At 24.9% G+C, this 26,758-nt stretch overlaps 1 protein-coding gene across 3 annotated transcripts; it reads left to right on the top strand.

Moving 5' to 3' along the window:
- The first annotated feature begins 394 nt into the window (after window positions 1–394).
- LOC129965814 (run domain Beclin-1-interacting and cysteine-rich domain-containing protein-like) lies at window positions 395–26,493 on the top strand. 3 transcript variants are annotated; one of them, XM_056080022.1, is made up of 18 exons: window positions 395–498; window positions 3,339–4,201; window positions 8,040–8,152; window positions 8,751–8,912; window positions 11,840–11,885; window positions 11,996–12,052; window positions 12,518–12,565; window positions 13,354–13,425; window positions 15,003–15,051; window positions 16,034–16,169; window positions 17,902–17,961; window positions 18,363–18,436; window positions 18,528–18,592; window positions 20,661–20,961; window positions 21,095–21,173; window positions 21,598–21,766; window positions 21,857–21,929; window positions 23,861–26,493. In XM_056080022.1, the coding sequence occupies exons 2-18, from the start codon at window positions 3,397–3,399 to the stop codon at window positions 23,886–23,888; spliced, it is 2,337 nt and encodes a 778-aa protein (XP_055935997.1). In that variant the 5' UTR covers window positions 395–498; window positions 3,339–3,396; the 3' UTR covers window positions 23,889–26,493. The 3 variants fall into 3 exon arrangements, with proteins under 3 accessions (XP_055935997.1, XP_055935996.1, XP_055935995.1); XM_056080021.1 differs by lacking the exon at window positions 395–498 and adding an exon at window positions 499–623; XM_056080020.1 differs by lacking the exon at window positions 395–498 and adding an exon at window positions 676–778.
- The last annotated feature ends 265 nt before the right edge of the window (window positions 26,494–26,758 follow it).

Genomic DNA, 26,758 nt, shown 5'->3' on the forward strand with positions numbered 1-26,758 from the left:
GATTTCTAAAATATTTTACAATATTATGGTGCTACTAGGGATGCATATACACAGGCACTCATACTCTCTATTTTTAATAGATTCATTTGAGAAATAATTAGAAAACATAAACAAGACTGGACACTCCTACAATAACGAAAAAAATTCTCTACTTCTATGCATTCCTATTGTTTTCAATTTTTTCATATATCAAACACCTTTAAATTTATTTATCATAACTATAATTATTCAAAATATCATATAACATTTCCATGATATTCTGAACAACGGCCAAAATCAGGAAGATATCGCAACAATATTGTTGGGAATTTTGTGCTAATAAGGGTAAAAAAAAAAAATCACTATTTCAAGTACTTCGTAAAAATTATTAGTTGTTAACAAATAACAATAATCAAGTATGTTGAATCCGGATCCGACTTGTCAGATTTTGAAGTTGTCGTTCACTTTTAGGAATTAGATCTTCATTTTCGTTCTGCATGCATCCAATGGAAATGAAAGGTAGGCGAGTGTGTCATGAGAATCATGTTTTCTTTCGTAGGTGCTGTATTTCCTTTTCAACTGACAACACGATGATTGAGTCATGGTTTCGTAATTGTAACAATTTTATTCAATATCTTGTTCAGGTCAGAATGTCTTTATTTGTTTCTCTTTGAACTTTGTCACATATTTACACATAAAATGGAAATAAGATTTTTTAAAAACCTTAACGTGTGTTGATTGATTATAGTTTTAGCTTTAGTTTTCAATACGTCTCTCGAGTATACTCTGGTTGTTGAATGTAATGTATTATCAATATTTTTAATATTTTCTTCCTCATTGCATGTTGTTTCAGCGAGATTTTTTTATGCTCCCCCCCCCTCCAAAAAAAAATTAGTAGGAAGAAAAGAAATTCTTATAAATTCTTTAACTGCATAAATATTTTCAGTATGATTGAAAATACTTGTTGTCTTTGATTTTTAATTCGATTTTTCCTGAGGTATTTTATGTTATTGTTTGTGAAAGGGAAAGTATAACTAAAAATTACTACTCTTGCGTACATAATCTACTTTAAACAACGATTACTTAGTCGTTGCGAATTTGTTAAATGGGAGTAGAAATAAAGATAATTGATTTTTTAATATCTATTTTTATTAATATATTATTGTATGACAAGAATTTATATAATTAAAATATATTAAAAATTTTCAGATATTTTATTATTATTGGTTTGGGTTTTGTTGCTAATTTGATATAATGAGTATTGTTTAAAAAAATACTTTTCTCAAATTGAAATTGATTTATATTAATATTTTACCATTATATTTATTTATATGTGTAATTGTTTGAAAAGGCATTTGAAAGAATTAAATGAAAGGTTTTAATTATCTTTTAAATATAAAATTCTATATATAATGATGGCATTTTTATTGAGATGGTCAGTTATATTTGTGATTGACATTTAAATGAAATTAGATTTATATAATTTTCTTAACTTAATTTTTTTTGCTTAAAAACATGTAAAATTATTTTATTAATATGAAAGTAAGGATATTCCTATTATATATCGATTGAAAGACAAATTCATATTTAATTTTCTATTAATCCCAGTTTAATGTCCATACCAGATTAACTTGATTCATTTTCTATTTTACTTTTAATGCATTATGATTTGAATACTTCCTACAGAATAGGCAAATTGACTCTCTCTCTAGCATCAAGCATAGTTATTTAAGGAAAATTGTCAAAAGTGGATGGTTATATAAAATAAATTTTGTGTAAAATATGCTGTAATTACTTAAGATGTAAATAATTAAGATTAACAGATTATTAACTGAGTAGAATATTTAAATATTCGATTTATTTCCAGAATAGTACTGATAAAAAAGAACATATATTATTAAAGCATTAATTCAAGCTAACTTTTAATATGTGTAATATAGTTGTATAATATGTGTTTAATACTTTTGTAATCAGAATGTAATATTTTTATTAAATTCCTTTCTTCTCTATATAAATCTTATATAAACTTTAAAAAATTCTTTTGTTGAAATTATTAATGAATTGATCTTGATTGAAACAAGTGAGAATTTCTATACATTTGAGATAGAATAGGTAAAATAAATTTGTTTTGATCATGATGATCAATTAGATTACCTTTGGCTTTTATTGTTTATGTACTAATGTAGTTACTGTCAATTTTTTTTTTTTTGAAATTTTATTTCAAAACTTTTTGCTTCTGGATCTCTGTTATTGTGGTTAAACTAGATATAGTAAAATTTAATGGTGGTTAAACTGGCATATAGTAAAAATGAATGAATTTTGTTAAAGTAAGAACATTTCATCATCTTTCTTATAACTATGTAGTCCAAAAACAAACAAACAAAAAAAAAACCCTATTGAGTGGGTGATAGAAGTCAAATACCTAGGTCTCATTCTTGAAAGTAAACTATGTTCAGTCGTCATATGCAATATATCAAAGAAAAATTCTAGGATAAAATTAATGCTGCTAAAATTATGCTACTTCCTATAATGATTGGTTAGTCAGACCATTCTATCTAACAAAATAGTTGATTTCAAACAAATTCTCAGACCCAAGCCTAAATTATGCATCCTAAATCTTGAGATTTGCAGTTTCAAGAAGCCAGAATAAATAAATGTAAATTATCCAAAAATATTAAGAATAATAGCTAACCCTACTTAATTTGCTAGAAATTCTGACCATCTACTTAGATCTTAGAACTGAATAATTTGAAAACTGTATCAAGAATTTGTCTAGAAATAATTTGATTAGCATCATGAACCATGTTGATAATCTAATAGTTAAAAAGGGTTTCAATATGGAAAACATAGGTATTCATATTCTTTGACAAAGTGGCATCTCCTTCTTAAATTATTCTAAGTCATCAGATAAAAAAAAAATCAATGAATATTGTCATTTAATTTTTTGGTGAGATATTTAACCTCAATTTAATATAAATATTCAAGTTGAGTAATTTAATTTCAGCCAGGATCAAACAAGATTTTTAAGAATTTATACTTTAATTTTGATGTAGTTTTATTCTTAAAATTGTTGTTTCTTTTCTTAAGATAATCTATAACTAAAATTTCTCTTCGTTACTTGTTCATATATAGAGTAGAAGTATGCAGTTCTGATTCTGTATCTGTTTATATGATATTAGTAATATGACTTGGAACTTGATGAAGGATAAAAATTTTAAAATAGTGTAGAAAATAGGATTGGATTCTTAGAAAGAACAACATATTTCTTTCTTTTTTAAATTTATAAATATTTAGAAGTATAAATTTTTGGAATTTAAATTATAAAATTCTAAATATTAAAATTGTAAAATTTTTTCCAGGTGGAAATAAAATGCTGAGAAATGGATTTCTTCTCTGTATCATAATTCTTTTACTAGCATGCCCTTAAATAGCTCTGAAGGGAGCACCTCTGTGAAGTGTGATACACATCCTTCAAAATCACCACACTATTCTAGAAAGAAGCGCCTTAGTAGTCAAAAACGTTCCAATGCTCTAAAAGACAAACTAAATTTGAAGCAAGAATGTGTATCAAGTCGAAACAATGATGTGTCATTTAAATCTAGTTTGTATGACCATTTTGTGGAATTTTTGCCTTCTGTAACTGTGGAAAAGTTCAGCCAGTCATCTGGACAAGCTGATTATTCTTCAAATAGTCAAAATCTGAAACGTAGCTTAAGTTTTCCAATGGTTTATTCTAAGTCTCACAATAAACATATTCTTTCTAAAAGTTTTAGTTTACTTGATAGTAATACTAAAACTTCTGCTGTTCCATTTTCAAATGTTCATAGCCAACCAGAATTTTCAGACAATTCTGTTGAGTTTTCTAATGTGAAAAATGACAATATATCAACAAATTTATTTAGCAGTAATTCTACAACAAATGTTGCTAGTGGATATTCTGTTTCTCGAAGAAGTAGTACTTCTACAATATGCGAGAGACACGAAAGTATTGGTTCCGAGTTTAGTCAGATATCTATTATAGATATGAAGGAAATAGAATCTCTTGATGTACTCTATGGACATTCAAATTCCAGCTACAAAAGAAAAGTGCACCATTCAAGATCTAAATCTGATGTTTCTATATCATCTGTTTATCTAGAAGATGCAGGGCATCCTGATGTGTTTTCTCTACCCAATTCATTTTCTGAGCTGACTGTGCCTCCAAAGAAAAGTATTTTCGAAGGTATAAATTTATGTATTTTAAAATTATATATGTTATTTATATATTACATGAAATTGTGCCTTTACTTTTTGATTGAGTATTTGCAGAGTGAAACTTTTTAAAAGATGATATATAATATATTATTTCCTCTTGTCCTATTCTCACTAGAAACTTATAGTAAATATTTGACATAAGTGCCTCTGAGTAAAATGTGAAAAGTTACCTTTCACCGAATTCTGGGTAATTGTGGGTGTCTGTGGTTTCTTTTATTAAAATATGGGATATTGCAATTTGTGAAACTATCTCTTGGAAAATCTGCCTTGTGCTTAACTGATGTCTTCATCTCATCACAATAAATGCTAATGAGTTACAGAGGAAAACACACAGCCAAATTAAACGAGATTCAAATCTTTAATATAAACATTGTAGCATGATAATATTTTTGGCTTGATTTGTCTATCCTTATTTCTTTTTTAAATGTTATCCTTAATTATGTAGTATCAAGAATGTGCATGCAAATAATAATAATAATATTGTTTTGATTTGAATGAAAAGAAATACAATGTTTTTTTTTTTTAATCTTTACTTGAATACTGTGTCTTATCATTCCTTTTGTTAAAAAAACAATTTTCAAAACTTTCTTTGTTCTTTTGTAAAGGATGTTTCCTGAAAATATTTCCTACCTAAACTATATATATATATATATATTTAATGTGTGGAAATAGCTCATTGTAATTTTAAAAAGTTAATTGTGTTACACAAGATTTTAGGCATAAAATGATCGCTCTCTTTATATTTTCTTTCTTATTGATAGGAACTTTCTTGATAGACATTAATAAATTTTAACAATTACATTTTCTTGTACTCAGTGAAGTAAACTAATACTGGAATTGCATAGACTGAAAGTAATATTAAATATAGTAGCTTTATTTTGTTTTCAAAATTAGTAAATGAGAAGTAGAATATTTTAGGATAATTATATTTTTCTTAACAAGTACTCTTTTTTTAATAAAATATTCATAATTTGTATCCTATCATATACTACAAGTAATTTTATTTGCCACCTTGAATAATTTAATGAGGTTCAATTGAATCTGAAGAGGAAGGGAGGAAAATTTGAAATAATTATTGAATAGAATATCTGTATTATTGTTAGTCCTAAGTAGTGTTATGTCCTGTATTTATTTATAATAAATGGAATTCACCATATTATCATCATTAAAATTTTAATTAATCCTTTTTAAATAGTTTTATAATCTACGTGAGATAATTTTTTAAAAAAAAATTCTGCTTTAAGCAAGAGTTTCATACACATATTTTTATTTATATTCTTTTTAAATCTGGTGGCAATGTTTCATTCTTGAAACTAGAGAGCTTTAAGACCTAATTTAATTTAAATCCATTATATGCTTGGATTGCTTCTGATTAAATTCATTACTTTGGTATTTATGGTATTAAACTTTTCATTGATATGACATAAAACTTTGAAGAAGAGATAGCATTGAAAGTATCATTCTTTTCATCTGATCACAGATTGTGATCTTGCCCTTTGATATACTGATATTGTTTGGAAATAGGATGTTATTTAATCAGTTAATCAATCCATTTAATTTTGTTGCTTTCTTTTCATATTTCTCTCTCTCTCTCTCTTACAGTTTTTGTAGTTCAAATAATTGTTAAAAAAATTTATCATATTATAATGTTAGTTAATATTCTGCCTTGTTGATTGAAAAATCAAATTTAATCCTAATGTGTGCTTCTCATTTTTATAAAGAGACAGCATATATGCTTCCATTTAACCAAATTTAAATTTTCTACCATCTGGCCCCCAATATCATAGCTATTTCTTATGGTTTTAACTTGATTACTACCATGACTTATGCCTGTGATTCAGATCATCTAATCTATTTAGATTACCCCTTTTTTGCTATATCTTATCTGTAGAAGAAAAGAGGTCATCTAATTAGAAAGTAGGTATGAATGCAGGACTGCCACAAGATTAGGAGAACCGGGAAAATATAGGGAATTTAAAAATCATCTAAAAAATAGGGAAAATGCTGGGAAATTTGAAGATTTCCATAATTTTAAGTTTTTTAGTTTCTTTTTTATTCTTAGTACTGGAATAAGGCCTACAAGTTATTGATTACTAGATTGCTGAAACTAAAAAGAAGAAAAAAAAAAGTTTGTTAGCTGAGATGTATTATGAAGAATGTTATAAAAAATATATGAATGCATGACTAAAAATTTTACTGTTTTAAAAACTGCATCTTGTTTAAATCCACGTTTATTGAAGAACCTTGCTTTTTCCCCTCATTAAAATTATTGAGCATTGTTATTCCTTTATAACTAATTTTTGAGTGCTGTTCACATACTTCCTCTTATTTTGCATATATGTGTTGAGAAAACACAGGGAATTTCTTTTCCAGATTTGAGTGAATTTCATGGGATTCATGGGGCAACTAGTGTATTGATTGTAAACAGTGTATTATAAATTAGATTCTAGAATTCAATATTCTAAATGATGTCCAAGTGATGAGTATTCACCTGAATGTTCAAAAGAGTAAATTTACTCAAAAAAGTAAAATTAACAATTAAGTTTTGTTTTATAAACCAAACTTATTCTGTGGTTATCTTATTTGGAGGTCACTATTATCACAAAACTAAATAAATAGTATCTTAAATTCATTAAATGATGTACATAATAAATGTTCCATTATGGGTACACATAAGATATTGCATAAAAAAAATTGAAAATTAGATCAATTTTGAATCATATTATAGTTGTGTATTTTCTGTAGGCGGTTCAAGGTTACATTTTCTACCTTGTAACCAGTTGTCTGCCTCACGCTGAGGCAGATAACAGTGTCACTCTTTTTTTTTTTACACAGCTGTTAAGGTATTCCAAAGTTAAAGTATTCCTGAAATGTACTGGTGTAGAAAAAAAAAACAAAAACAAAAAAAACAATGTCAAAACCATGGCAACCGAGAAGGAGAAAGAGTGAAGAGTAGAGAAAATGAGTGTCCTTGAAACGCCTACAGAAATTACACAAAGTATAAAGATATTTAGATTAATCTCCCCCCTTCAAATAACTGTTATTTATAGCATTCTCTCTCAGAATATTCCTGCTTATTCTGAGATATATAATTTAAAAAGCTTTGTGTCATCTTGAATCAATTATTTGATTTTTCTTCTATTTAAAAGATGGCATGTCAATATTATAGCCAAAGTATTTTACGCAAGATTTTTGAATTCTTAAAACGAAAGCCATTCATTTAACTTTTTATTTTTCCTTAAGAACTTTTTTTGTGGTATTATTGTTGGACCTTTCATTATTCTAATTAATTCTCTCTTTTATTTCATTAATTTTATCCTTTCAAATCAATAAATTATAAGGGGTTAAATAATATAAAGGGAGAACTAAGTTCAGTGAATCTTTTTTATTTTACCAAGAAGTCTTACTAGTTAGACTATCCTATATCCATAACTAAATTCCTTTGTTTTTCTTAAGTCTTTCAAATTATTAGATAAATTAATTAACAAATTCAGTTATGAAATGAGGCTCTTCTGAAATCAATTTAATTCCATAATTCAATTTCAATTCTATTGAATATATATATATATATTCAGTAGTAGTTAGTGATTTTAAACAACAGTTAATTGCAGAACCATTTTCCAGATTCTTGAAAGATTCAGATTTTTACTGTTTTTACTTTGTTTTAAAATCTTGTTATGAATTTATATTTATTGTTAAGTTAAAATATTAGAAAAAATAATCATTTCTTACACATGCAGAATGTCTTAAGTTTAAATTTATTGTTTCAGAAGAGAGGATCTGTACATTTGTATGTTTTCTTTTAGGAAAACAAGTAGTTGTTCCTACTGAATGCTTTTTTCCACGTCCTCGACAGGGACAAAGCTTGACAAGTTTCTTATCTTCAAATGACTTTAATATTTCTGCAGAACTAGACAGAGTATGTGTTTTATATTTATACATAATCTTAAATTTGAAATTTAAAAAAATAATTCCAAAAGTTGTAAAGTTGTAGACTGCAAGTTAGTTTTTTATTGTTTGATTTAAGTTCAAGTTTTGAATTCTTTGACATTCATTTGGTTAATATTTATTGTCTTTTAGTTTTTATGCTGGATAAAACTCAAGAAGATATTCTTTTTGTGTTTTAAAAAAGTATCAAGTAAATTTTCACTGAAAATTAGTATAATTTAAAGTTATTTAAGATCTAACACTTTTTTTTTTTACTAAATACTGATTGTATTTTAATATTACTGCCTTATTTGTACAATTTTTTATTTGTCAAAATTATATAAATACTATTTTTAATATTGAGGATTTAATTAGCATTTTTAGCACAATTATTTTTACAGAAAAACATAAAAAAAATCCATTCATTAAATTTTTTTTTTAAATCTATGCATGACTAATGAATTATGGAATGGATTTTAAACTCACTATTGAGTATTTTCTTTTTATTTTTGATGCAAAATAATGCCAATTTATATTCTGATAATTTATTAAAGATACGAAATCTATATAACTTACATTTGATTTTATAGGAGAATGCTCATTTTTGTATATCTGAAGCCTTAATTGCAGCTATTGAACATATGAAATTCTCTCGTATGCTGAAAATTGTAGAAGATGAAAATGACAGTGATGAAGAAATCAGGAAATTGAAACAGAGAATTAGAATTCGTAAAAGAGAGCGTCAAAGAGAAGTAAAGTCATCTTAATTTTTTTATTTATTTCTAAGATGGCTTATTTTGAGATGTTTTTTTTTATTCTTTAGTTTCTGCATTTGAAGATTTCATTTTAATTCAGTTATTGGTACTTTTCAGTTAGCAAGGTACCAAAGAAAAGCCTGCAAATAATTTAGACCTATGCCAAAAAAAATGTCCCCAAGATTTGCATCAACAAGTGTACAAATCTAAAACTATGTCTTTTTTTTTTTTTTGCAACATTTTTTTACTGCAGGTTTAAATTATTTGGCGATTTTTCTCTTCTGCCTGGCTATACAAAAAGTACCCAGTTGCTCATGTTGTACTAGTTATCTTTTGTCGCCAATTGGTATAACTTGGTAGCTGTTTTATCTTAGTATAGACCTAGAATGATTTTGCATTTGTAACTTATTGCTAACTTCATATTTTGAATTCCATTTTAATTTGATTATTTTACTATTATGCCATAGAGTATTTCAAGATATTATTCAGGTTTTCTTATTATGCTGTTACACTTTTGAAACTTATGTGAAGAAAATGAATATAAAGCAAATCTAGAAAATGCATATTCTGGTTTGGATCAATGAAGATTAATTAGTCCAGAACAATTAAAGTTATTAATATGGAATATGATGAGTGGAATGCAAGCTACTGAGAAGTGAAATTATAGAAGTTGTTTTGATGCACATGTACACATCATGCAATTTTTTCTTTTTTCTCTCTCGTATGTCATAAAAAAAGTTAAAAAAATAGCAAGCTGCAATAATGAAATATAATTTTTATTATTCAGGATTGTTATTCTGAATTGATTATTGATGTTAGTAGATTTTAAAAATAGGCAAAGACAAAAAATGTACGCATTAAATTCAAAGATTATTTCTATTATGGAAACACATTGCAGAATATCAGTTCGATGCAGCATGTACTATATGAATTTTGGAAAAATATGTATGTTCGTTGATTTAATAATGATCATTTCATTATGATAAACAAAATGCTAAAAAGAGAAAATGCCAAGCAAATTTCTAATTCAGGAAGAGAGAATAAAGGTTAGAGCTTTGAATTATCAGTCAAAAGTTTTTTCAAGAAGTAGCATTTTACTAGCATCCATGATATCCATCTTAAAATTAAAAAATACGGACCAAATTATGTTTTACATATTAAAAGATTGCAAATATGGCATAGGTAAAGTTATGGTTATAAAAAAGATAAAAAAAATGTATATTGGCAAAATATATATTAGCTGTGAAATGAACTCTTAATTTACCTCTTGAAGCTTCTTTTTAGGGAAACTATGACTTGAAATTCATTATTATATGAAAATAGTATATTATATATCATCTTTTAAAAAGTTTCACTCTGCAAATACTCAATCAAAAAGTAAAGGCACAATTTCATGTAATATATAAATAACATATATAATTTTAAAATACATAAATTTATACCTTCGAAAATACTTTTCTTTGGAGGCACAATAAGCTCAGAAAATGAATTGGGTAGAGAAAATACATCAGGATGCCCTGCATCTTCTAGATAAACAGATGATAAAATTGCAATAAAATTATACTTATGTGCAAATTTAGTTGCAATAGAATTATATCATTCTCTTTGGGGAAAAAAAAAAAAACGAACATTAGCTTTCTTATTGAAACACCAAATATTACATCTTCATTCTCTTTCCTTATTTTAGAAATGGAATTCTTTAAAGATTGGATATTTCCAGTTTGGTCCTTAAATTATATTTTCTAAAAGCATTTTGTAATGCTTATAACAATATATTATACTTTATTAATTATCTAAACTGTTCAACTTTTTGGATAGGATTCTGAGATTTCAGATAATCTTCTCCACATCTTAGAAAGCAGGGGTAAATTATGAATAATATATGCTTAAACACCTTCCTGGGATATCTGATAACTTGTACCTGAAGAAATAGGAGTAAATCTTTAAAAATTGCTAACTCTCCACCTAATTTTCAAATTGATGTGAATGCAAGAAGGAAATTTCTGTCAATAGTATAAAATATTTAGCGTTGAACTCTGAAAAATACATTATTAAACATGTAGTTTTATACATAATTGTAATTTTAGAAGTTGAGTAGAATTATTTTTTTTAAGCTTGATCATTTTATATCCCTGTCACTTTCTGCTTATTAATATGTTATTGAATTCTAAATGTTTCTTCATGACAGTGAAAACATTTTGACTAATTGCTATATGATCTTAAGATTAATGTTTTTAAGATTCTCAAATGTGACAAAATTATTTTTAATAAACATATAATGATTAAATTATGTACAAATGCTTATATGGGGCAGAAAATCTTTGTATATATACTTGAAATTTAGAAATATGTTTCCAGAAATATAACATTTATAACAGAAATATTTTGGAAAAAAAGAAATTTTTAAATATAAAAGTTTTTTAAAAAAAATTTACATTTATTAAACATAAATAAAATAATGCTAAAACTTAATGTATTAGTTTTACTTATTAACAAGCCATATGTCTACAGTTTCTATGAAATTAAATTATTAAAATAAGTTCTAGATAATTAAACTTACAATTAGTAAACCGGTGGCTTAAAAAAACTTTTAAAAATTTTAATATGTGATTTGTTATGGATTTGATTTATATATTCCTCATTTTTATTTATAAACTGTTTCCCAATTTGCATATTTATATCCACATAAATACATTATGTCTAAGTTAATTTTATTATTGTAATTTTCTTGAAATCTTTGTAAATTTGTCTTATTACTATATCGATCAATTGATAATGACTTTCTGTGTTTTGATTGATATTTAATCTGAAATATTTATAATCATAAATGGGAATCACGATATAAAATTAAAAATCAATTGTATTTTATGTGACATATGAATACACCATTGCTGGCATACAATTTTATTTATTTTTTATTTCAGGAACAATTGAAAACCTTTTTTTTATTAAGTGATGGGAGAACTGATAGTATGTATTAAATTACGAAACTATATTTCTTTTATAAATAAAACAATTTATGGCAGTGGTAAAATATTATATGAAACATACTTATTAAAGTGTTGTTATCACTTTTTCAGCAACAACTAGTCAAAGTGCCTCACCCCCTGCATCGTCTCATTCATCTGATTTTGAGGGTATAAAAATAATCTTTATTAAATTGATGACGCATTTTAATTTTTTAACTTTGATTTAAATAAAACTATAAATTTTATTTAAAATGAAAATGAATATTAAAGATTTTTTAGTAAGAAGTAAATAAAGTTTTAATAAACATTCATTATTTGTAAATTATTCATAGTACTATCTTGTGACCAGGTTTTCATTTTTTTGCGAATCTATTAATATTGCTATTTTTCTTTATAACTGTTTTATTCATTTTGATTTTTGTTATATATAATTTTGAATAGTTTTATCTGACCGTTTTTTCCAAATATTTGCTGAAGATTTATTTTTATAAATATTTGTACTCTATTATTTTATTAATCCTGATTGCATAATGCAGAGCTGTTTAAATCCTTAATTTAAGAATAATGAGAATATAAAAAAGTTTATATCTGAAATTGATTTTATGCATTTTTTTTCCCTTCTTACTATTGCAGTTGAAAGCATTGGTAGTGAAGATGAAGTAGAAGATTTGGAACTTTCTGGTATGTTTTTTGAATTAAGTAGATAAAAAATTATTTTGTATATCAGCAAAATATTCTCTTTTATCTATATTTTATGCTCTTCTGGTTTTTATTTTTATAGTTTTATAAGTAAAAATTTGTTGTTTTGGAAAATTTTATTAAAAACTTTGAAGTCTCCTTTCCCTTCTTTCTTGAAATCCATGTTAAGTATACTTTAATTGTATTTTTTGTTGCTTCACATGTCAAAATTTAATTAGTCATTATTTAAAAATGTTTTAAAAGAATATTTGAGATAAAATTCACCTTCTCTTTTGTCAAAAGTAATATATGATCCAGTATTGTTACTAATAACTCAAATGGTGAAAGAAACTGTATTTTATATTACCATTGCTACTCATGTATATTAAATAAGTTTTGTTTCAGTTGGTTGTGATTTCTGTAATTATATTAAATATTTTTTCTATCAAATAATTTTTTGATTGTTCTTTCTTAACTAAACGTTTTTCTAATTTTAAATGTCAAACTAAAGTGGGTTTTGTTTTTGTTTTTGCGATTAGTAAAAACTGAAAAGTAGCTGACTTTATAAACTTGTAATTTCATTATTATTTGAAAAGCAGATATGGTATTCACATTATCTGGCCGAGCTATTTACAGTTATTATCCTTTCTAAGTATGTTCATGTCTGTTGTTGAATTGTATATAAAGTTTTATCTGTGAATGAAATTAGACAAATGTATTGTATATTTCAATGAGCACTATTAGTTTGTTTTCTGCTTGAAATTTTAATATGTCATCATTTCCAACTATAGCCAAAACTGATTCCAATTTATCCTCCATGAAAGAAAATGGCCTATCATTATCAATGGCATCACTTTATTCAGGTATTTTTTTGTTACATTTGGCTTTAACTATTTTATTATGTATTTCCAAAATTGTTTTCCACATTATAATTTCGAAAATTTAAAAGCATTAAAAAAAAACAAGCAGCAGGAATTTAATAATTATTTTTTGTCTTTTGTTTTTATTTCTTTATAAGCAAAATCATTTAACTTTTTTTAGTGATTTTTTTTAAAAAAAATATGTGAAAGTCAGAATGATGAATAATATGTATTAGTGTTATATTTTAATCTTGGTATAAGATAGTACCTATAAAGTCCATAATATTTTAGTTTAAAATTCTTGTATAGATTTGTATTTGAGTGGAGAAGATTCTACAAATATATAGAATGTGCAAGAATTATTATATTGATTTTATGTGACATTTATATTAATGATAATTTACAGATAGAGAAACTTTCATTTAATATTCTTAATAATTATGAATTTTCTAGGTAGAAGAATGAAAACAAAACTGTTTAGTTAATGATTTAAAGAAAAATTAAATTTAAATGTATTTTAGGAAATATCAAGTGAATATCAGTAGTCCAAACTCCAGAATACGATGATCTTCTTTTAAATTTTCATATAATTTCTTATAAAAAAATGAAAAGAAAATATTATCAGAAACAGTTACATATCAGAATTGCATATCAGGAATTACATATAAGAAATAAAACTAATGTTTATTTCTTGTTTAAACGATACATTTGAATTGGTAATTAAGGATGAATAAAACGCTAATTAGTAGAGGCAAAATCAGTTTTCTTTGGTGTAAGGAATTAAGCCTACTTTATGATGTGACATTATGCCTTACTGTATCAACATTATGTCAGTCATGTTAGGGCATCAGGCTGTTCCATGTAGTATACTGCCAATTCATTTGTACTAGCAGTATCTGGGTATAATACAAAATCTGTTTAGACATCTTTTTCTTCATTATTTTCAATATTATCTTGCTTTTTGATCATGGAAAAATATCATGTGGAAGTAGTGATAATAGTGAAGTCTGAATTAATTCATTCATAGATACACACTTCAGTATAACAATAATAGCTTGATAAGGCAATGCATATAAGATAGGTAAAGTAAATACAGACTCTACTGAGGTGAACTAGACAAAAAGGAAAACCTATCATTTTTCATTTTTAATAGCTTATTTTTTGTAAGTATTGTCGTAGTAATCATGATCTGTAGTATACCATCTCAGGTACACTATGTTCAATTTATTTGCCTATGTCTGTACCATACAAACTGTTGCTGGTACTTTATGTATCTTTCACAGAGCACTCTAAATCATCGGCTGCATTTGTAATATTAAGAGTGTGAAGAATTCATTTTATTTTTGCATTTGTTATATTAAGAGTGTCAGTGAATTTTCTAGGTAATCCAAATTTTCCCATCATCTGAATGATCAGTCTAAATTAGTTCAGATTTTTGAAGATGCAATATATAATATTTTTCTTTTCCTACTGCAAATATTACTTATTATTGATATTGTATACAACTATTCTACATTTCATTAAAGCAAGTAAATTTGATTAACTACTTTACATTGATTTATGGCTATTTCTTATTGCAGATGCTGATCTTGCAAAAGGGGCATTATCTTTTGAAGATTCTGAAAAAAAGTATGTTGATGAAAATATGTGCCTTTTTCTTTCTTACAAAGAAAATGTTTTTCTTAAATATGCAGTATACTCACTATTTTCTATTTTGTTTAAAAAAATTATTCTGCGTGAGAAAATAAGTAGAACATGTAGGCTACTGTATGTACTGTTCAATTATCATAGCATTTAAGCATTTATTGATTTAGCAAAATGCAGTGAGATTGCAAAATTACTGTGTAATTCATGGATGTTGAGTTTAAAATGTTATTTCGCTACATCTATTTTCTACAAATTTTTCATCTATATTTTTTACTCAGTGTGAAATTATTTTATTTGTCATATTGAAATTTTAATTTTAATAATGTAAATTATAAATATTTAAAGCAATTTCTTTGGTAGGATATTAGTTTCTATATTATGTACATTGAATAGTAATACTATGAAATATTTGTGATTTATATCATTATGAAATTTGAAAGTTTTTGTCTGTGGTAATCTTATCTTATCTGTCTTATGTAATGTAAATATTGAATTAAATTGCTTAAGAAAATGTAAACAATTTAGTACTTTTTTTTTTTAAAATTTCATTAATATTGAATTTTATTCTATAATTCTGCATTTATGCTTTAATGCAAAAGAAAAATTTCTTTGTTATATATTTTCTAAAGAGATAAGATAACATTTTGTAAATGCAATGACTAAGTGAATGAAATTTGAAATAATAAAGTGCAATGTATGCATCTTGATATTTTTATTGTGGATGTGAAAATATCTTAACAATTTTGGCGTGAAGAAACAAATTAGAAATAAAACAAAACTATGCAGTACTCTTCAAGTTCTGCGAAGGAAAAATACCTTTAGAATATTTAGAATTTATTTGCATTGATTTAATATTTTTTTATATATTGATATAAAGCATTTGAAAATAAGTTTGAATATTGTATTTATTGGAATTGTAAAAATTGTGTTTTTATGTATATAAAAAGTTTGCTTTCTTTATTAGATTTCAAGATTCTGATACTAATAACTTATCAGCAGAATCTGTGGCATTATCTCTTTTGAGAAAATTTTCTGAGAAACATTTACTTAAAGCTTCAGAATTAAAATGGCTTGTTTCTGAACAGGAAGCACCTCAAAGAGTATTTATCCTTTCCTTTTTTATAAAATCTGCTTTAAAATTATTTGCTTCTTTAAACTAGCTTCATTAATAGTATATTCCAATCCTAAAAATCATTTAAAAAATTACTAATTTTTAAAAGTTTAAAATTTATTTTGTTGCTGCAATATTTAAATTTCTGTAAAAATATAATATAGTTGATTAACCATTTGACTGTTTTTTTATTATCTAATAAGATTCTATTATTATCATCTAATAATATTCATTCTATTTTAGGAATGTATTGTTATTTAGATTCAACTTAGAATTTAGATTAATTGTTATATGCATGCTTTCCAAATAATTTAAATATTGTATTAAAACATTGATAAGTAAAGGACTTCTAATTTGTAAGTTTAAAAACATGATAAATTGATGCATTTGTGAGCCAGGAACATTTAATCAAATTAGGTGTTTAATTTAATTAAATGCTTCCTATCGCATGTATAATTTTTTTTTTTTTAACGGTACAAAGAATTGCATTTTTTAATACTTTTAAAATGTAAGTTTTCAATAGTTATGCATTAAAAGTTATTAAAAAATACTTTCTAATGTGAATTTTGCAATATTTTGTTATCTTGAATGTAAGGATGACCTTTAGCCAATTGCATTGATTTCTCCCAGTTAGATACCAATCTTGAGAGATCCTACACTAGGAAAGCTACATTTTTTTATATATATTAAAATTATTAAAATTTCAAAAAAAAAAAAGAAAAGAAAAGAAATTGTTTTAATTAAATTTGAGAAAAATTAATGAACACTTTTATTTTTTATTACAGCTTGGTATTTAGATCTGATTAGATTCAGCCCTCACTTATACATATGATTTACTCTTTTAATTGGTTGGGTGAATACTTCTCTATTGTCACGCAAGTATAGTAGAGAAGGAGTCATTCAACAAAATGATATAAATCATAGGCATGAGTCAAATGGCGTCAGTAGCAGCCAAGCCTTCTATGCTTTTTTTTTTAAAACTTTTTTTTCAAATAAGATTTATCTTTTCACTGTCAATAGAAAAATATCAAAATCCCTGCAAATATATTCTAAAAATTAAACAATGGAAAAGTCATGGGTGATTTTTAAAAATTATAAAAATAAATATTCTAAAAAGATAACACCAATTATATTTTTTAGGTTGATTAAATTTTATTTTCAGTTGGTCCCTTCACCTCCTCCTTGACTTTGCTTGAATAATTAACTGATAGTCTCAGACATTGATAGATTAATTTTCTTGTTAAATTTAATTGGTTTTCTTAAATTGTCACTAATGTGGGATTTAAAAGATGTATTGTCAAATTTTACTTTCCATTAGTGTAAATTTTGTGCTTGATGCAGTATTAGTAATTCTTTCCATATGTTAACTTGGTTGATTCAACTATAGGTATTCTGTTGATTTAGTTCTTATATATCATGAAGTAATTTGATAATTTTTATCATATGCATGTATGTTTTGTGTTAATTAGATTGTTTTTACTTCAAAGGTTTTATGAGCTTCAGCTATTTTATTATTATTATTATTGTAGTAATTGATAGATATAAATTTTGACTAATTTTATTTAGAATTAGGGATAGTTACTTTTGAATTTTTATATAGAATTTGGAATTCATTTAAAAATAATCCTATGTAGAACTGGTAAATAATCTTAATATATTATTTTTTATAAAATTTTTTTTACTGACAAATATCAGTATAAATATTATTATTTTTTTTGCAGCTTTTACCACTTCCAAATTCATGGCCAATTTCTCCTGATGCTATAGAAGAGGAATATAAGGTGATTTTTTTTTACATATTTTTTATGCTTCTAATTCCCACCTACTTATTTATAATTAACTGAATATCTTTAAATATTTATATGAGAGAAAGTTTCTATTTAATAACATTTTATTTTAAGCATTAGAATAGTAAAAGAATGATATCCCATTGGGAGATGCATCTGGGTGATATTAAATTAGCAATCCATACCTTCATTGATATATATACTTTTTTCCTAACTTATCCATTTGTATATTTTATTATTTGACTGGTGGATATTTAGCAGATGACTTTTTCTATACATATAGAATATTCAAAAATTTGTATTCGATATAAAGCATTTGTAGTATTCTACTTTTTGTTAAACTAATAAAGGTTTGATTTTAATAGCTATTTTTCTGAAATTTATTATAATTTCAGTTGCGGTTAAGAGGAAATTTTGAATGGGCTCCTCCAAGACCACAAATTATATTCAGCATTCTGCCAAGTTTGAAGTAATATTTCTTGCCTCGAATCATTTATTAAGTACTTTCCTAGATAATAATGTTATTCAAATCTAAATGTCTTACCTGTATATTTATATAGGAGGAAAGAGATATTAGAAAGGCAAAAGTATAGATGTGCTGGATGTGGCATGAAAATTGAAAAAAGTAAATACTTTTTATTGTTAAAAATTTACTAATTTTCAGAACAGAAAATTATGTAACATCATTGCTCCTATAATATGCAACACTATTTTGTCATTTTTCTATAAAATGTCAACATATAGACACACATAAAAACTAAATAAACTTAGACAATATCCTGTTTTAAATATTTTTTTTTCTTAAAAATACTTTGATGCATCACTATAGGAGATCTCTAATAAAATACTCCCCAAATAATCAAAAATGCATTTTTTCCTTTGAAAATGCTGCTTATCTACGAATTAAAACAACAACAACTTTTTTTTAGTAGTAAGTATATATTTTTGAGTTCAATAAAAAAACAGGCTTTTCTTTTATAAACTAAAAGCATTCTTGTACTGTTGAAAATTTGTATTTAATATGAAATTTGTATTGATGTTTAGTTACCAAAAAATAATAAGGTTAAATTACCCACATTCATGGAGTATGCAAGCTATTTTAAATAATTTTAAAATCGAAAGAATTAAAATATGGTGAACACAAATTCATTTAGTTCACAATAACATAACTGATGTTGTAAAAAATACATTGTAAATTAAAAAAAAAAAAAGTCGGGTTAAAGAATACCTTTGTGTTTAAATGTCTGTTAATTCATAGTCATTCATGTAAAATGTTCTTTTTTAATTTTTATACATTTTAATACCGCAATTAAATCTGCAACTCCATACTGGTGGCAGAAATTTGAATTTTTCTTTTTAAATTGATACCCCATGGTCTTAATGAATTTGTGTTGCATTTGACCTAGTATTTTCTTTTTAATTGTACACTAAACAGGTTTACACTAATCATGATCACTTTGTATTAATCTCATTATTCATTTCAATTAAATGCATTTTTTTTTGTTATGTATTGAGTTGCTTTCGGATTAGTTTTAATGATATGGGTTCATATTTCTGCTTTTATTATTCTAAATACTTTATCTATTTTTTTGGGGCAGTGTTTTTAGAAATATGCATTTTTGCTAATAAAATGTCTGTTACCAGTATTGAATAATCGTTTTTAAAAAAATCTATTTATGATTGATACAAATTGAATATTACATTATATTTACTTCCGATTGTTTAAGGATTCAAATAATTAACAGTGTAATTAACAATCATAAATTACACACAGGATTTAATTGTGAAGCTGTTGAATAGTGTCATACCAATATACTATGACTATTAAAAAATTACAAGAAATTTTTGTATCTTACTTGTGCATTATATCTATATTAGACCATGAAATTGACAGCATTTTTGTTCATCAATATTACGAGCAGCATTAGGCAGAACTTAATACTATAAAAATGCTGTATCTAATTATTTTTAATTTTACCAATTTTTATTTAACTGTCATATCATTAAAATTGAGATTTTTGCCTTTTGATATATATTAGGACATACTCTTTTTTATTTAAAATCCTTGGGCAATAGTTTCAAATAAAAACAAAACAAAACAGATATTCATTGATAATAATTTTATTTATTTACAATTGTTCTCTTATTTTAATATATTTTTAAAGGTATTTTTATATGCATTTTGTAACATTTCTGTTAATATGAAAATGAAATAATTTGGGGTATTTGCATGTTGAAACTCATGACTCCCCCCAGTTTGATGAAAAACGTTATGGTGCTAAACAATCTTAGTTTTGCAAGAGTGCAGAAAATAAATTCTAGATAAAAAAAAAGTTTACTGCAGAATTAAAGTTAACTGTTAAAAGCAGATTGCTTTTCATTAATTTTGGTTACAGAATTTATATCCTGTATATCATTCGGGTTTTTTTTTGTATGTATGCTATTGCTGCTTTAATTAAGTACAAATTTTAAAAATAAAATTATGATTTATAAATAAAATAAAATATTATTTTTTTATGATGCTTTAGACTAGAGGTTTGAATCTCTAAAATTTGTTTTAGCTATCAAATTTTGCATTCATAAGTTTTTTTTATAACTTATTTGTGTATAGTTTAATCACTTAAAATTCATTCATTATATATTTATACTTAATATGTGTTGATGTTGAAGTTTTTTTGTATATTTCATTTTAGATTATGTCAATAGATTTCGATACTGCAATTATTTTGGAAAATACTTTTGCCAATGTTGTCATAGTAATGGAACAGCCTACATTCCTGGTCGTATACTATGGAAGTGGGATTTTACCAAACAGTATGTTTCAAAATTTGCATGGGGCCTTCTAGACCAGATGTATTCTGATCCACTTTTTAATGTTGAAGATATTAACTGCAATTTATACCAAAAAGTTAGGCAACTAGACAATTGTCGAATACTCAGGACACAGTTATTTTATTTAAGAAACTTTATGAATACATGTAGAAAAGCTGAAAAGTGAGTTTTTAAATTTTTTTTTCCTTGGTTATAAATTTTATAAAAATATACAAATTCATTATGATTTTCAATGTATTATTTCATTACGTTGTTAGTTGATATGACTTAAAATTTTTTTTTTTTCTTCATGTAGTATTCGAGACTTTTTGAAAAAGGAAAATCAACATCTTATGCAAGACCCTCATATGTATTCCCTGAGTGATTTTGTACAGGTAATATATTATTTCAGTTATATATAATGTAACTATCATTGCAATATAAATATTTACATTAAAATCTCTTAAATATTCTTCAAAAATTGAAAGATCATTTTAGTAAAGTGTAAAGCTGTGCAAATTAATGCTGTGCAGTTATTCTGGAAAAGGTTATATAATATTTATATAACTTGACATTTAATTGTTGGAATAATTATTGATAAGTCCAGACCCCATTTGAATGTTTTCTAACATAATTTCTTTTCAGCTTTACATCATTTTAAGAAAAATATTCACGAAAATCTTTGTTGCTTAAGAATTAGAAATCTTAAAATCTCATTATTAAAATTTTCATGGACTTTTTTTGTAATAGATTTTATAGAAAGAATATAATTTGATGCCTTAAATATATGATAGTAAGTTTAATTCAACTTTCTTGTAGGTAAAGAATGGGGAGTTAGTCAGACATCTTCGTCATCTAGTGAATCCTTGTTTAGAACATGTAAAACAATGCATCCTTTGTCAGGCAAAAGGTTTTATCTGTGAAATCTGCAATAAAGATAAGGACATAATATTTCCTTTTCAATTAGACAAAGTTGTTTTATGCCAAGGTAAGATTTATTTTGAATATTTTTTTAATATAATTATAATCTATGAATCTAATCTTTTTTATCTAAAACATTTTTTTAATTGTTATACAGTATGTGGATCTTGCTTCCATAAAAGATGCTTTAAAAATGTTAAATGTCCTCGATGTGAAAGAATTGCAAAAAGGTAATGCAGTTTTACCATTTATCTTTGTTGTTGTTTAATTTTATAGATTGATTTGTAGCTATGTGTATAGTATATTTCCATTAACTAATCAGTTAATTTATTCTGATTCATATTTTGAAAAGTATAATGTGCGTAATGTAGAAAGTTAGTTTTGATTTAAGACATTTTATTTCTAGTTACTACCATTGATATTATAGCATCTGTAGAATTTTATTTTCAAAAATTCTCAGATAATGCTTCATTATACTATTTTATATCTTTTATATTTTATTCTCGAAGTATAGAAGCTAACTAATCTGTTTTGAATATTTTCTGATTACTTTGTATATGTAAATCGGTACATGATATTATGTTAAGCATATAGTCTATAAAATGAATCATGTGATAATTGTGATTAAAAATAATGGAAAGCTTTCTTTTGTGCAGAATGTTGAAGTTACAGTTAGAAAATTTGGCACTTATTAGTTATTTCCAGAGCAGTAGGTACTTACCAAGAGAGATTTTTAAAATTTTAATTAAATTTTTAATGAAAATTTCATAAAATATAATGTTTTTTCTAATTAACTATGGAATATATTATTGCACATAAACCATTTAGATATTACTTTAAAAAATTCAGTGATACCATTTTTATTTTCAGAAAAAGTTTTCCTTAATTTTTATGAATTAAAAAAAATTCAAATAAATTTCACAGAGATACTTTTTATTGTTATAGTAACTGTAAATATGCATATTCATTATAACTATTTTAAATTATACAATCGAACTAGTTCAGACTTGAGAGTGTCAGAGAAATATAAAAAAATATGTTTAGATAGCTTTCAATATTGAAACATTTTATGATGTGCTGAACTATGGCTGGGCACTGATTCAACTTGATCATCGCTATATATCGTCCAACACATATCGATATTTTTCGATATATCATGATATCATTATTTATTTATAGCTATTATAAGTTATAAATAGCATCTCTTAACAGATTAATTGATCAGAATGACTTCAAAGAAGAGGAAGTTTCAATTTATATAATAAAAATATTCTTTTTCTTTTGAATAAAAATAGTTAGAAAATAATTATGTTAAAACTCCCTTAATAAAGTGCATCAGTGCCAAAGCAATGTCTGAATATTACAATTTATATTATTGCATTTTTTCAATGTAATAATTTTTTAAGTTATAAATATTTTAAAACTTTGTTTATCTTTTTTATTAGCCCAGCATTTGGGCAATTATATATTCTAATTGCTGAATCATATTCACAAAAATCTTGTAATTGAAAATCTAAGATATTTTTTAAAGGTTATATTAAGGTAATTAGTAATAATTATTTAGCAGTTAGTGCTATTTTTATATTTCTTTGTTGCTTTAAAAAAAATAAATCTTTAGAAAAATAAAGAGATTTAATACTTTTCAAGTTTGGTAAGCCATAGATTATTGTATTGAACTGGAACATAACGTTTTGATTAGTGGCTAACTTGTAACAGAGAGCAATTTTCTAAAGCTTGAACTTGCCTGCCTTCTGAAAGCTTGAATTATACTGCTCCTGATCTGACTCTAAATTGCAATCTTTATGAAAAAAACTGAATTTTTAAAAAATTTTTATTAAGAATCCTTATGCATTTCTTTTAGTTAAGATTTAAAAATTTCTACCCTCTAATCTTGGAAGATAAAGAATTTTTATTATTTTTTATTTGGAAATATTCTGGCCTTTTTGAATTAGATTGGATTAAATATTTCTCAATGAAATATTTTCGAGAGTGAATATCTATTTAAATTGCTTTATAACTCCTAATTTCCCAACCTTGAATTTGATCATCTTCATCGTGACAAAAAAAAATCATAAATTTCTTTTGGCCTTTTCTTTCAGAATAAACACTAATACTATAAAGTTTATCATATATATGTTGTTTAAGTATAATTATTTTTCAGAAAAAGTCTTCTCAAGCAAGAAAAATAAGAAAAAAGTATAGAATAGAACCTTACAGTCAAAAGAAGTGATATGTGGTGATATTTTATGTATGAATAGCAGAGTTTCCAAAAATATCATTGGCAGTCCTCAATTCCATGTCTACTTTTCTTCAAATCAGCCATGACAGAAGATGCCTGTCTTTCCTTATTCTACTGCACAGTGTCTCTTTTTTGGCTTTTATTGCATAAATATGGATAGAATGTGAAGACATGTTTGTTAGTGAGCAAGAGGAACTGTTTAATTTGCATAATGTAAATTTACCATTCAAAAACACTTTTAAGAATTCTATTTATTACCATTGGAGCAACTATGTAAATAATTAATTAATTAAAAAATTGTACAAAACCAATTTATTTTTGATTCAAAGAATATCCAAAATGAATGCATGAATTGCTATAATTGTATAGTTGTTATATCTACTACAAGCTATCTAGTATTCTCAGTATAAACTAATTACTTTTATATACAACAAAAATTAATTTAAACTTTTGAACATATATAATTTTTACAGATTAATATTTAATTTGGTATTATATATTTTTCTTTCATTTTGTGTCCTAGATTTGATTACATATGGTGAGTTGCACGATGGTAAATTCAATTACTCTCATTAAAATATTATAATCCTTTTTTTAAAAATTTATACTTAAATACGTACTGAAGTAGATATTGATTTGATATAGAGTAATCAGAGTTTATGAGAAAAACTTTTTATTTAATATTAATATGCCTAAAGTTTACCATGAAAAAAACTAAGTAATATCTTTAGTAAGAATGCTTATGTAGGTATGCAATTGCTGTAACTAACTTGATATAGATAGCTATGAAAAATTGTCTGCATTCACAAGGTTATTTTAATCATATTTATTGGTATTGTTATTTAATAATTCTTGGTAGTTTAGTAAAGAGCTTTTAAGTGGATATTTTTTTTTCCTTGTTGCATAGAAAATTTAAGTTACTTTGAGTGGAACATGTGTGAAACTTATATTATTTACTTAATGATAACTGTCATTTAATTTTAGAAATTATAAATTTTATTGGCAAGTCTATTTTTGAAAAAAATATGTTTCATAATTGAAATGATTAATGTTTTTATAACCACTGCATTGAAGAATGAAATCTTATATGAAATTTCAAAATTATATACAGCTATATACATTCTTAATAGTCTTTTAAAAATACCTTCCAATTCTTAAATGCTATTATTTTAATGCAGTGCATTTTGCTGGCTAAAATTTTTCAGATAAAATTAAATTTTTTTATTAATGGTTTTAGATAAATATAAAACCCTACATTGCATTTAGTTTACATTAGATAAAAAAATTAATTGCAGTAAATTTAAAACATTCCTGTTAATCTTTTTTATTGTAATTCTGAGCATTCTTATGGGGATTGCTAGGCACATGCTGCCAATGTTTACAGTTTGAAAGTATTATTATAATTGTTAGATTAATCAATATAGTATTGATATTTTTATGTTATTCATTAATAATAATTCAGGAATTATAATTATGTTATTCAGGAATTATAATTTCATTTAAGTTTAGTGCTCATTTAACCATGGTTTCATTGTAGAGGATGTATTCAGATTTGAATAAATTTATGCTATTTCTAAAATGAATGAGTAAGGGCAAAATTATAATATGATAATTATAATTATAATTACAGATATTTTTGTCAAGTGATATAATATTCAACCATACATGGGAGCTTTGCTGAGTTACTGTTTTTGAGCAAATTTTTTAAATTAACGAACCATTGGAATGAAAATGAGAGTTCCTATGCTATAATGATCATTATGTTAGTTATGCTTTACAAATGTCATTTATGTTTCTAGTTGAGTGTATAATTGCTATGCATATGAGAAATGCATAGATTGTTATGCTCTAGATTATAATCTGGATATTTTTTGTTTTGAGTATATTTATTTTTCTAATATATTTAATTTTGACTTAGTGGCATAGTAACAGAGACAGACATGTAAAAACACGGTATTAGTGTTTTTATTTCATATTTTAAAACTAAATATAATGAAAGAGATGACAAAAATTATCCTGGGTGCCATTGAACCATGGTATGCCATTAATGACCAAGCAAAGTCCTGATTTGTTATGTAAGTTTATGTATAAGAGTTGTTAGTATTGACTTAGATCTTGCTGAATTATGGCATATAATACAAATTTACTGCAAAAACTAAGGCTAGATTTTAGTATTGAAGATCTTGCTTATTTGAAAAAGAGAACAAGATAAAAAGGCATAGGAATGAGTTATTTACTACGATATTTTGAAGCCTTGTAAGAGTAATTTGTTAATTGCTATATTCTTGGATTGCAATCATCTTATTAATAATGTAACATTATTATGAAAAAATATAGAAGTCTTGTTAATTTTTGTCTAATATGAAAGTATTTATGGCATTATGAAAGTTAATGGTCATTTTACAACAGTCTGTTTGGTCATAATAAATAGAAAATTTTATATTTGGTATATGGTTGTTTGACCAAGAAATTAATGCCATGTTAATCGAGCTTACAGAAAGTGTGATTATTTTATAAATAAACCTATTTGTATTTAAAAAAATAAAGTATTTTATACCTACTGTGTTTTGTTAAAAATAAAATGAAAAAAAGAATGACTTGTGTGAGATTTTTTTTTTTTTGTACTTTATGACATTTTTATTTTTTTTCTAAGATGGAATGATATTTCATTTGAATAATAATGAAATATCATTCTATCTTATATATGTTTAAAAAAATTATTTCCCCCAAAATTTGATTATAAAATTATTGTTTCTACATCAGGCATTTTGAATAAGTTATATATTTTAGAATTTGAAGTTTGTATGATTCATCATTTGA

Source organism: Argiope bruennichi, chromosome 4 (assembly GCF_947563725.1).
Source record: "Argiope bruennichi chromosome 4, qqArgBrue1.1, whole genome shotgun sequence".
Taxonomy (NCBI): domain Eukaryota; kingdom Metazoa; phylum Arthropoda; class Arachnida; order Araneae; family Araneidae; genus Argiope; species Argiope bruennichi.

Bases quoted from the DNA above. Each gene is read 5' to 3' on its own strand.
- LOC129965814 (XM_056080022.1), top strand. From the start codon at position 3,397: ATGCCCTTAAATAGCTCTGAAGGGAGCACCTCTGTGAAGTGTGATACA. The intron at 4,202-8,039 runs GTATAAATTTAT...GTTTTCTTTTAG, and splicing joins AAAGAAAAGTATTTTCGAAG to GAAAACAAGTAGTTGTTCCT. The intron at 17,962-18,362 runs GTGATTTTTTTT...TTATAATTTCAG, and splicing joins CTATAGAAGAGGAATATAAG to TTGCGGTTAAGAGGAAATTT.